The sequence below is a fragment of the Ascaphus truei genome, chromosome 1 (genome assembly GCF_040206685.1).
Source record: "Ascaphus truei isolate aAscTru1 chromosome 1, aAscTru1.hap1, whole genome shotgun sequence".
Classification (NCBI taxonomy): Eukaryota; Metazoa; Chordata; class Amphibia; order Anura; family Ascaphidae; genus Ascaphus; species Ascaphus truei.
This window is the reverse complement of record NC_134483.1, coordinates 115606919-115619884: the sequence shown is the minus strand read 5'-3', so window position 1 is coordinate 115619884 and position 12966 is coordinate 115606919. Positions and strand designations below refer to the sequence as shown.

The following is a 12966-nucleotide window of genomic DNA, read 5'->3' as shown; positions in this document are numbered from 1 at the left end:
TCACTATGTCCAGCGTTAGTCCCCCTCTCCTGGGGTTATTGGACATGGGAGAGGAGGGAGTTAAGAGATGACAGTGGAGTGGAGGAAGTTAAGAGGCATGGGAGTGGAGGGAGTTGAGGCATGGGAGAGAAGGGAGTTAAGAGGCATGGGAGAGAAGGGGGTTAAGAGGCATGGAAGAGGAGGGGATTGAGGGGGGTTAAGAGGCATGGGAAAGGAGGAGGGTTAAGAAGCATGGGAGAGGAGGAGGGTTAAGAGGCATGAGAGAGAAGGGGGCTAAGAGACATACAAGAGAAGGGGACTATGAGGCTTGGGGTGGCAGGGGTAAAAAGGATGGTGGAGTTGGGGGTTAATGGGTAGGGGAGAGGAATGGGGTTAAAAGGCATTGCAGAGAAAAGGGATGAGTTATTAGAGAGGAGGAAGATAAGAGTCACGGGGATGATGTGGTTAAGACGCATTGGAGAAGAGGGTGAAGAGACATGGTTAGGAAGGGGTTAAAAAGCATGGGGAGGAGAGGGTCCGAGGCATAAAGGATGAGGTGGTTAAGAGTCATGGGTTTGAGGGAGGTTGAAGAGAAAAAAAGGGCTAAGAAGTATAGGGGGAGGAAGGTATTAAGAGCTATGGGGGAGGAAGACGTTTAGAGGTATTGGGGGAGATTATCAGCAGGAGGGTTGAAGCTGAAGCATGTGAGAGCCTCTCAGCCCCACCCCACTCTGCAGCTTCACACATGCTACACCTGCAGACAAAACAACTGCGGTAATAAACAATGGTAAGTATCGAGTTAACATCCATTTTTATTAACGCGGTATTACTATGCAAGCGGTATCATTCCCAGCCCTATAAACAAATAAGTGAACATTGTAATTTAGGGGTGATAATATTTCTAATGAACCACATTACACTGATTGATGTTTTGTAATTTCTATCTGGAACTGCTTCCCTAAAGAGGCAGTTCCCATTACGTGGGGCATTTAAAAAAAACAAACTAATAAAATGTTAATGATTATGAACATACTAGTAAAAATCATTTACCTGAACTAGATGTTGGGAATATGGAAAGCAGGACTGAGATCTTCCTTTTTTTGTGGTAATTTATTTATTTATAAAATGTTTTACCAGGAAGTAATTCATTGAGAGTTACCTCTCGTTTTCAAGTATGTCCTGGGCATACTGTAGGAGTTAAAATGACAAATAATACATGGTTACAAATACAGTTACATAAGTGAACAGGGTAAACATTATATAAAAGACATTGCATGCATACTTAAAGATAATATATATTATGGGCGTATGTAATGTAATATCTAAATCATTACTCTAATTTGCCCCATCTGTATCGTCTTGCACTTTTTTGAGTGTCAAATAGAGAAGTTTGAGAGTAGTTACATAGTGTATAGATTATAATGAGGTGCATCAAATCCTCGAATCTGATCATTTGAACACATGTTAGGAACTCATCCTTACATTTGACGCAGATGTGCACTTAATTTGCTCAGAATTTGCCCTTTGCGCACCATTTTGGAATTTAGGGAGTGCCAATAGGAGGACCCAATGCACTGTGGAATGTATTAAACCCTGGATTTGGAAATAACATATACCTTTTTTGGAATAATTTGAGGAATAATACTGAAGTGAGGTAAATAAATATTTATGATTTATCAACTGTATAGTACTTATCTTAAATATGTAATCAGAAAAAAATCATTTTTTAACAAGTAAGGTGGGACTGAACCTTTAATCATTGAATGTCATGTGGATTATAATTTTAAACACAGTCAGAGCCAAATGAATACCCTCACACATCCTCATATTGAATATGTGCTTCTTTTACTATATTTTTGTGAGCATGATTACATAGATTTGTGTAGTCTTTTATTTCAGTGTCTACTTTTTCTCCCTTACATTCAGGAAAGACATTCTGCGATTTTTGGATGCAGAGAGAGACGTTTCTGTGGTTAAAAGCAGTTTCAAGCCTGGAGATGTAATTCATTATGTTCTGGATAGACGTCGCACTCTAAACATTTCAAAGAACTTACATAGTCTTTTGCCTGAAGTGTCACCAATGAAGAGCCGTCGGTTTAAGACGTGTGCAGTCGTGGGCAATTCTGGAATCCTCCTCAACAGTGGATGTGGCAATGAGATTGACAGCCATGGCTTTGTAATAAGGTAAACTGTCATCTGTTGCTACAGATTATTACTTTATATGTTCCATGTTGGTTTATCAGTCTCAAGTGCTCTAGTATTAAGTATTAAATTCATGGATGGAACTGCTGAGTACTACTAACATCAAGATATGTTGTAGCAATCAATACATTATTCTCTTACTTTAAGTTACTTTTTTCCTGGCGGAAATGAAAACATATTGGGATTTTGAACATTTAAGAGACAAGTTGGCTCTGTGACTGTTACATAGTTCTATGAATTCATTTTGTGGTACATCGTGGACACAAATGAATCAGAAAAATTAAGCATTTGAAAAGCATACAATCTAATATATTAACTGATCAGCTTTGTTTTCTTATGCACCTTTATGGTGCAGGAAGATAAAGCATCATCTACTTTGATAGCCAACAGGTAGATAAGACTATTGAAGAAAAGGCTCTATCAATACATTTGTGGGGGGCAAATGTATCCCACAAAATAGTTTTTCATTCAGTCCTTTATGGAAGTCTGATGTGCCACGTGTGTTGAAACCTTTCCCATAAAGCGAGTGAATTAGAGATAAAGAAAACATCCCATTTCAGTGATCAAACTAATCACTAGCAACACACTATTGCTTTATTCTTGGAGTAATCTGTTTAGTGAAAAAGTCATCTGTGTTTATCTCTTACAGCAACTCAACATATATATATATATATATATATATATATATATATATATTATTGTGATGCCCACACCACGTTGCAGTCTCTTTTGTCCCAATTTAAGGCCGGAAACACTGTATAAAGTTTAACTGCAGGGGTTTTATTTATTGGGATTAAATCATACAACAGGCCCACGTCCCTTTAAGAAAATCAAATAATAAAATAAACACCGATTCCCTTTAGGGAAAGCTAACTACACCGTAGCTTTCGCCCTCACTAGTTGGATGGCCAGCTAAGCTAGTTCCCACCCTAAAACATGCCCTGGCATATGCAACAATCTGCACAATCTTTGCACACAGCAATAATAAAGGGTTTTTGCTTATCTGTTTGTAAGTCCTTTGGAGCAGACGTCCCCGCTTCAGCACGGTCTTGCGTCCTTTCCTTCTTAGGGAACTCGGCCCCACATGAGCCCAGAGAAACTCTCCTCTGTATGTCCACGGTCAAGGACAGGACATCCACGCTTCAGCACGGCCTTGTCGTCCTTCCTTCCTAGGGGAACTCAGCCCAACATTTAGCCCAGAGAAACTCCTCTGTAGGTCCTCTGTACCAGCTTCCACAGCTGGGGAGCTCTTCTATCTCACCTCTTCTCTGGGGAAAACAGTTTCTCACCCTGTGATTCCCAGCATTGTCTCTCTGTGTTTGTCTTAAACACTTCCTTATTTCACTGAGACCAGGCTGATTAACTCCATTAGTTAGCAGCTGCTGCTGGCTTCTCTTTGAGGAATTAACTCTCTATGGACTGGAAAGCACACTTACTGCACTGTTCCAGCCCCTAGAGGACAGTGGACAGTGATGGTATACAATTACATATATATATACACACAGTGGTTGACAAATCACCAAAAAATCTACTCGCCACACAAAAAAATCTACTCGCCACCTAGTACCAAACGTGTGCTGCTTGGGCCAATATTTACTCGCCCGGGGGTTATATATATATACACATATACACACATAGTGCTGGGATACACAACCTATTCCCGACCTTGAGTTTTGATTCCAGCAGATTGCAGTGATATTGCTATCCTTTCTACTCTTAACTTCTGACTTGGTCTAGTTCCTGGTTAGAATAAGAATACAAAGCAATCAATGGATAAGAAGGGAAAGAGGAAAGAGGAAGTTGTTTAGTGGCAAAGAGAGAAATTGAACCAATAAGTATGAGAAGGAATAATGAGATGAGAGAGATGAAAATGCAAAGTGAAGAAAATTGATTAATGGTCAACTATGGGGCCATTAATTAACACAAACCTAGTGTACTTGATTTCAGGGGCATAACCCTTAAACATGGGGTCCCACCATTTACGGATTTCCTTGGATAAGGACTCAGATCCCATACTAGCAGGTCTGGCACGCACAGGTTAAAATGCACATGATGGAACAGATGAGGTTGATGACAAAGATGCATTTGACACTTGGGACTGAGATCCCGAGGACCTCTTAAACGAATGGTACGATCCTCTACTCCCAGGTCTCTTAACGCAGCTAGACACTGGAAATTCCCCCTCAGACTCCTCAGAGCTCCCACCCCCACATGACCAATTCCCCACATTTGTATCAGGGAACGTGTTTAGTAGAAACGGTGTAACAACAGGGTCTATGTACTTCACCCTCTGGGAACTACTGGTCGAGGATGGAGCAGTTGCAGGGGCAGAATGGGCCTGGGCAAAGTCCACAATGTCCTGCACGGGGTGAAATGGGATGGGACATGGGATGCTAGGGCCAGTGGTGTGGGCGTATCAAAGTCCATGGGGCAGAGAAAACCCGGGCGCTCCCTTTGAAGGAAAATAATAAAGATGGGTTATAATGTAAATTTTTTTACAACTTTTGTAAAGTTTTGTACAGGGGTCCCCTCAGTGATGTCGTCTCTCCTTTGGCTCTGACCCCTATAGGATCTATCCAGGATCCTTTAAGGTACAGGAAAACAGGGAAAAAAGGGGGAGCACAGGTAGAGGAATAGTGTGATAGAATATACTGTGGAAACTACTGATAAGACTCTAATAGAGGGTGTGTGGGATAATAAAAAATGCAAACACACTTACACGGCCTTGTGTAAATGCTGTCACATCAAGGTATCTTTAACAATCTTCTTTTTTTCCTCGTTTTTTTCTTTCCTCTTTCTCTCTTTCTTTTTCTTCTATGATGATATGGACTCTCTTCCTTTTTCTTCTTTCAGTATAGTTGGGATTCTTCTGTTCATCAGCGATTCCTCCTTCAGGCGTGGTCCTCAAATGAAACAGAGAAATGTACACATGTATGAGCAATATACACATATAAATGAATAAGTGATAAGACCAGTGTTCGTACTGGACAGTGTTCAAGCGTATATAGCACCTTGGATGAACAAATAAATAAATAAATATAGACACTCACACGGCCCAGTGTGAGTGAAATCTATATGGGAGATGTCTCTGCTTCTTCCCATATGATGACCTGGTTCAGTCAGGGTGATCAATACTAATGTTGAACGTAGGGAAATGGACAAAGGTATTTGATGATATGTAATATATAAACAATACACACAACTCACACGGCCTTGTGTGAGTGGACTCACGTAGGGGTATCTTGAGTGCTGGAGAATATAGAACAAATAAATAAATTGATACTCACACGGCCATGTGTGAGAAACTACACATAAAGGTATCTCTGGTGAGTGTTGGTCTCCCCTCCAGGGGGAGAGGTGAAAAAGCTTCTACCTCCCAGCAATGAGGCACGAGAAAATGTTCCAAAGCATAGATGTAATCTTTATTAAACTAAAAAAACATTAAAAAGCAGAATTACAAAACTCTAAAAAACAATCGATAAAGAAAAGAGTGATAGATCAAACCAAATATACAGGTGCAGCCAGTCTATGCGGAGATAAACAGCGCAGGGATCGGTGCATGCAGCTAACTTAATCCGCGTCCATACAGAGCCTGAGGAAGCCCGCAAAGTGGCGAAACGCGTTGCTCGTTTGAGTCAGCATTTTGGACATTTTCAGCCACCGTCTAGGAACAGGGGACGGAGCAACGCAGCAAAATTTCTGGACGCGGATTAAGTTAGCTGCATGCACCGATCCCTGCGCTGTTTATCTCCGCATAGACTGGCTGCACCTGTATATTTGGTTTGATCTATCACTCTTTTCTTTATCGATTGTTTTTTAGAGTTTTGTAATTCTGCTTTTTAATGTTTTTTAGTTTAATAAAAATTACATCTATGCTTTGGAACATTTTCTCGTGCCTCATTGCTGGGAGGTAGAAGCTTTTTCACCTCTCCCCCTGGAGGGGAGACCAACACTCACCAGAGATACCTTTATGTGTAGATTCTCACACATGGCCGTGTGAGTATCAATTTATTTATTTGTTCTATATTCTCCAGCACTCAAGATACCCCTACGTGAGTCCACTCACACAAGGCCGTGTGAGTTGTGTGTATTGTTTATATATTACATATCATCAAATACCTTTGTCCATTTCCCTATGTTCAACATTAGTATTGATCTCCCTGACTGAACCAGGTCGTCATATGGGAAGAAGCAGAGACATCCCCCATATAGATTTCACTCACACTGGGCCGTGTGTGTCTATATTTATTTATTTATTTGTTCATCCAAGGTGCTATATACGCTTGAACACTGTCCAGTACGAACACTGGTCTTATCACTTAATCATTTATATGTGTATATTGCTCATATATGTGTACATTTCTCTGTTTGATTTGAGGACCACGCCTGAAGGAGGAATCGCTGACGAACAGAAGAATCCCAACTATACTGAAAGAAGAAAAAGGAAGAGAGTCCATATCATCATAGAAGAAAAAGAAAGAGAGAAAGAGGAAAGAAAAAACAGAGGAAAAAAAGAAGATCATTAAAGATACCTTGATGTGACAGCATTTACACAAGGCCGTGTAAGTGTGTTTGCATTTTTTATTATCCCACACACCCTCTATTAGAGTCTTATCAGTAGTTTCCACAGTATATTCTATCACACTATTCCTCTACCTGTGCTCCCCCTTTTTTCCCTGTTTTCCTGTAGCAAAGTCCATGACCTGTCCAGTATAGTGAGGCTTTCGATGGCCCCAGAGAGAGAACAAGGGCCTGGAGGTAGGGACACAGTAACCCTCACAGTGAGTCAATAAACAGGGAGCCTCAGGTGGAAGCAGGATCACACTCACCGCTTCAGGTTCTAGCGGTGGTGTAACCGGCTCCGCGGGCACCATGTTGGTGACGTCATCATTAGTTGCCAGTCTCACGAGACCACCGGAGCAGCTCAAGCCCGGCGCCAGTGATAATGTCACTTCCGGTAAGACCGGAAGTTCGTCACCGAGCTGCACACCAGACAAGGCCCCACCTGGCGCCTCATCCAGGTAGGCCACAACTGGATCTGCAACAAAATAGGAATGAGGCGGCTCACCCACAACAAGGTAGGGGACATCCCTCGGTTCCTCCACAGGCAGCGTCCGAGCAGCACCGGCGTAATCTGGAGTCGCAGAGCTTCTTGGCCGAACCAGGAACCTCCTCAGAATCAGGGATGAATGCGATCGGGTTGGAACTTCCCTCCGCATGGCAGGTAGGCTATGGGCTCTTCTCCACAGGTCCCACCCGGTAGAGATCTTCTTCCTCGCATAGAGGGGACACCTCCGCCAGGACGCAATGCCGGGGCTTGCCAGTCGCCCGGGCGACTATTCGTATGGAGCTACCTTGCTCTGCAGTCACCTGGGGACTCACACCCGACACCCCTGGGGCAGTCAACTCACCCTCTTCGGCGTCGACAGGCACTGATCCCAAGACTGGAACCGTCGGTACCATCGTCATTGACTGGACTGGCCGTTGTAGGGCACACAGGCCCACAGCAGGGTCCGCGATAGTCATAGTACACTGGCGACACACTTTATTCGAGCTCGGCTAGTCCCACGAATTCGGGTATACTCGGGTGTATTGAGGTTTGTGACTGTTTTCTGCCCGAGTGCATTGCGTTATTTTCCAGGCAAGGATTGAAGCATTTTATTCCCGCTGGCTGCAATACTGCACAGTATATATATATATACTGCATTACAATTCATGAATTTATGCCATCTGGTAGACACGCGAAGCATTGCAGCCTATTAAATCCTAATCATTATCATTTAACAGATCAGCCGCCCGTCAGCCAGGCATGAACCATGGCTGGGAAGGCAAACGCAACGGGGCTTGTCAGAGGTGAGGAGCGGCGCATTCCAGGTATCTGCCAGGTACAAACTGGGTATTTGCTCGAATAAAGTGTGTCGCAGCAGTAGGTGACACCCGACCACTCGGGCACCCGGCCACATTGATAAGGGTCCACAGCTTCCGTGGCAGCAGGGAAAATGAAGGAGACCGTACCAGTCGGGGTAACGGCTCTTGAAGTAGGCACACATTCCTCCGAGGGCACTGGGCTGGCAGGACGCAGATAGAAGCATGACTCAGCGTGAGCAAGTCATTTTGGTGCCAGCATTTGGCGCCGAAAGGATGCAACTATTTGCAAACTTTTTTTGCAAATTGACTTTTGCAAGCCCATGCGGTTCAATTTCTTGGCGGGAGCAGCATTTTGTAACTCATGCACATGCCACCATGCAGTGGACGCCATCTTGAGACCTGTTTACATGTAACTTTTCCAGAGGCTGCAGATAGTCTGACACAGCAACTATCCCTCAGCTAGGCAAAACTCCATTTATACTCTGCAGACAATTACAGCACAGTGCAAATACCCTGTGGCTCTATGATCTGGTTACTGGCTAGAAGTTCTCTTGGTTCCTCCCCATACAATACTCTTACATCGCCCCTTTTGGCTGCCAGCATCGCGGATCCTATCTAGTGGATAGTCTTAACAGCATTAACCAGGCCACCCCCTAGACATCCCGACTACCTGCCTCTTGGCGACTTAACACAGCAAAAGCCATATGTCTCCAGACCTTTCACCCTGTAGAGACATCTAGGTCGTCTTTGCGACGTAACTCTCCCCCTGACTACCCCTAGATTCCCTCTTTCCTGGTACTTGCTCTGTCTACACTGAGTCTCGCTTCTCTGAGAGCTTGCCCTGTATTGCATCTGCTCTGCTAAACACTAAAAGCCTGTCCTGCATATCAGCAGCGCCTCCAAATGTAGCGCTGTTTCCCCCCTCCCCCCCTGGGAGATTACACAGCCTATGCTACCTATGAGTGTGGTGCACTACCTGTTTGGATCAGGAGAACTGAGCTGTCTGCATTGTAATGGAGACCAGGACAGGATTAGGTTCCTGTTCTGCAGTTCTTTCTCTGGTGCTTAGCGCCTCCAGCCGCAGTGGGTTCCAGGTTGTCCAGAAATCAGCCCCCACTACTGCATTCTTCTCCCTCCTGCCCAAGGACTGATACTCAGACAGGAATGTATAGTAGAACAAGGATCTTTATTGGCATTCATAGCAGGCATCCAGTGCTTGTTCTCCCTGCAGTGGTGCAGAGTCTTGGAGGTCCCAGACCTCTAGATGGCTGAGCCTGATGTTCCCTCAGTCCAAAGACTGACGGTGAGCACACTCATCCCGCCATGGGAGAGACTCATAGCTCTCTCTTTCTCTCTTCACTGGAGCAGGAAGCAGACTGACTAACTTTTCTACACCCACTTGGAAGACTCAAGAAGGGACGGACTCATGGACTGTACCTATCTCTGATAGGCTTACACAGGCCATGAGTCACCACCTTACTTCCATCACTCACAAGAGGGGCATATGGGGGTCAAGAGCCCATAGATTTAACCTGTTACTGTCTGTAGCTAACAGGACTTACATAACAGAGATAACAGGGGGAAAGAAAGGTAATATGGGACATACCCTGTTGCATATGTTTTTAATAAAGAAAGATGGCGTTATTTATCTATAGGAGGGGGAAACAAAATATAAAAAAAAAGGGTTGGTGAGGATAAAGGGAGATAAAACAGTGGAAACAAAGTGAAGGAGAAAATATTTGAAGACACGGCCCTTATTCATTAAGCTGAGATGCTATCAATCAATAAACAATTGCGAAAAGCCGGCTATTGACTTTAATGGCAGTTTTCTCTCAATTTCGTTGGGATTGGCTGAATTGCAGCTTAATGAATAAAGCCAAGATTAGTTAAAAAGAGAGAGAGGGGGGGGGATATAGAGATAGATAATCATTGCAAAATCCAAAAAAAAACAGCATAAAAGTGAATTTCATACATAAAAAAAAAAAAAGACAGACAAATGGGAGAGAAGGGTTTAAGGCCAGATTCACCTGGTGACTTCAGTATCAGTTAACGCTGGATTGGCATGTGATACCCTGCACCAGTGCTTAGTAATCCTGGCCTAAAAGAGAAGAAACAATAAAGTATGTGCAAAGTGGACATATAAATTCTATCTCTATGTCTGCCACCTTCAATTACAGTGTCAAGCAGATTACGTTTATACTGAAAGAGAAAGATACAATATTTTTGCAAAAATATTTAGCATAAAGTTTTTAATGTTGGAACAATATTGTTGTTACTAATTGCCTGCATGTTATGTCTATATTCAGGTATATTGTGTCATCGGTCACTACTGTACATGCCTTAAAACAGCGGAACCTCGAGCCACATAATTGAATTCAATATACATTTTTTGAGGTGAACTGCTAACTTTTATCCAGGTGAAGTGTGTGAACTTCTTTGAATTTCTAAAGTGATGAAGGTTTTCTGAAGAATGTATGTCAGGTAATCAGTCTCCAGTGTCCAGATATGTTATGCAATAACTGTTAAAAGCAAATTCTACAGCTGCACGGTGCTATAGATGTCCATCGGATCTCTCAAGGCTGTGAAAATAGACTTGCCAGTACTTAAAATGGCTTTGACCTTGGTAAAATAGTAAGTTAGATTGTAATTTTTAGAACTTTTAGTTGGTTATGACAGAGGAGATCGAGTACCAATGTATCTCTTGTCTTTATAGTGTAAAATTGAAATTAACCTTTTATTTATTCAGCTCAGATAATTCCACACAATTTATATTGCAAATTACATAATATGGTATTATGGATCAGCAGTTTTGTACCCGCAGTATCTTAAGAAAAATAGACTGGCCATAATAGCATTTAAATAGTATTAAAGACCCTTAAAATAGTTTATTACATTTTTCTCACCTTTTACACTCTTCTCCTACAGTATGTTGTCTGTCTGAGAGTACCTGCTCTGAGAATACTGAGAGTATTTTCTGTGTGACGTATGGCAGGGTCAGCTCTATACAGTAGATATTCTACGGATGGATATTCTCTTGTATGCTTTTCTGGGATCAAAAATTGTAATACTACTAGGAAAACATATCTATGGAATAGCATTGCTCAGTAATCAACATTTGAGAGTAATTTAGATCCTCAGTTCCACCTACTAGATTAGTAAAATAGACCTCTGCAATACTAAACAACTACTAGCGAAAATTAGATTTAAGATTAATATAAGAGGGGACTTACTAAACAGGTATTCATTCTATAGCCAGATTTGTTAGTCTGTTCTCTGCTCTGCTCAGCAATATGGAAATGTAAGTGCATAATTCAAATGGAAATAGGACTGCACATTTGTATACTGGTTTTGAACGGGGTAAGCCCATCAACCACCTCTGTGTTAGTAAGAAACTGTGAACTCTAGGTTATGGCTTATTCTGTGTAGAAAGAGAGGAAAGGATAGGGTGATCAGATTTTCAAATGTAAAAACCGGGACACATTAAAAAATATTAAAAAATAAAAATAAATCAAACACAGCCCCCACTTTTTTTTGTTGTTGCTTTTTTCCCTCTCCCCCATCCTCCCTCTCCCGTCCCTCTCCCACCATTCTGTCTCTCCCCTCCCACTTTCCCCCCACCATCCTCTATCCCCACCATCCTCTCTCCTCCCTTTCCCCCCCATCCTATCTCCTCCCTCTCCCCACCCTCTCTTCTCCCTCCCCACCTCTCTCCTCCCTCTCTCCCCCATCCTCTCTCCTCCCTCTCCCCTGTCCTACCGCTCCCCTCCCACTTTCCCCACCCCCCATCTTCTCTCCCCCCATTCTCTCTCTTCACTCTCCCCCATCCTTTATCCTCCCTCTCCCCATCCCCTTTCCTCCCTTTCCCCCCATCATCTCTCCTCCCTGTCTCCTCCCCCCCCTGTCCTCTCTAAGGACCAGTAGATGCTGGAATTGACACAGATCTGATATGGGCCATAGCCAAAAGGCCAGCATATGCTGGGATGGATTGGCCCCCACCGCAGTTGTCGTATACAGAATGGGGATGTTTGGGGATAACCCAGAAAGGAACATTGGAGGATTAATACGCTTGAAATACAGGCCAGGCATTCCTCAGCCAGGTGTCCCTACCAGTGGGAAGGTGGACGGGTGTAGCTAGGAGAGGGACAAGGGAGAGGACTAAAGGGCTAAAAATGCCTAGCAGGAAGCAGACAACAAAGAAGAGCACAAATAACATTACCCTCTTCCTTTTTTAGGATGATTAGATGTGCAAGCAAATTAAATAACTCTTAGGCTGTTTTTCATTTGTTATAAGTTGTTCTTCCAATGATTTTGAGTTACAGAGGAAATCAACACAACGAAACTGCTGGGCCAGCCATTTTTTATGTTTTTTAATACTGTTTAGTTATTGAAATATTTAACAGCTCTTAGTTCAACTGCAATAAGAAACAAAGGGTGGGGAAAGGGATACAGAAGAAACATTAAAGGGAGATGGGGAGAGGAGCAACATTGTACAATGCAGAAACAGACAAACAGTTTTTTTTTGTACACATCAAACAGATTTGAAACTCAAGGGCAAATGCAAAAATATCTTATTAAAAATGAGCTAATTAAAAGTGAGGAAAATAATATGAGTGAATTAATTACCCCTGCGAACACCTCTACTATTCTTCAATCCATTGAACACCTTCAGTTCTCCCATGAGTACTGTACCATAAATTACAAAACGTATCAAAAATTCCAATTAGCAGGCTCGTGAGTGAGTTTAACCTCATTAAGAAAAATTATATTAAGAGAAGAGGGTTCCCCATGGCTCTAATAACAATGGAATATCTAGTAGCTGATAGGATTTGCAAAATCAATATTTGGGATATTTTGGGAACTTCGCAAATTATTTTATTCAAAAGTGTCACAACAGATCTTTAGGTATGTCAAATCCAT

General features: G+C 42.7%; 1 protein-coding gene across 2 annotated transcripts in view; it reads left to right on the top strand.

Annotated features, from left to right (window-relative positions):
* The window catches only part of ST8SIA4 (ST8 alpha-N-acetyl-neuraminide alpha-2,8-sialyltransferase 4), a 200978-nt gene that overhangs the window by 36298 nt on the left and 151714 nt on the right, over positions 1 to 12966 (top strand). For both annotated transcript variants that reach the window (XM_075593531.1, XM_075593541.1), the window contains exon 3: positions 1906 to 2163. In XM_075593531.1, the coding sequence (XP_075449646.1) occupies positions 1906 to 2163 (258 nt within the window). The remainder of the gene's footprint in view (positions 1 to 1905; positions 2164 to 12966) is intronic.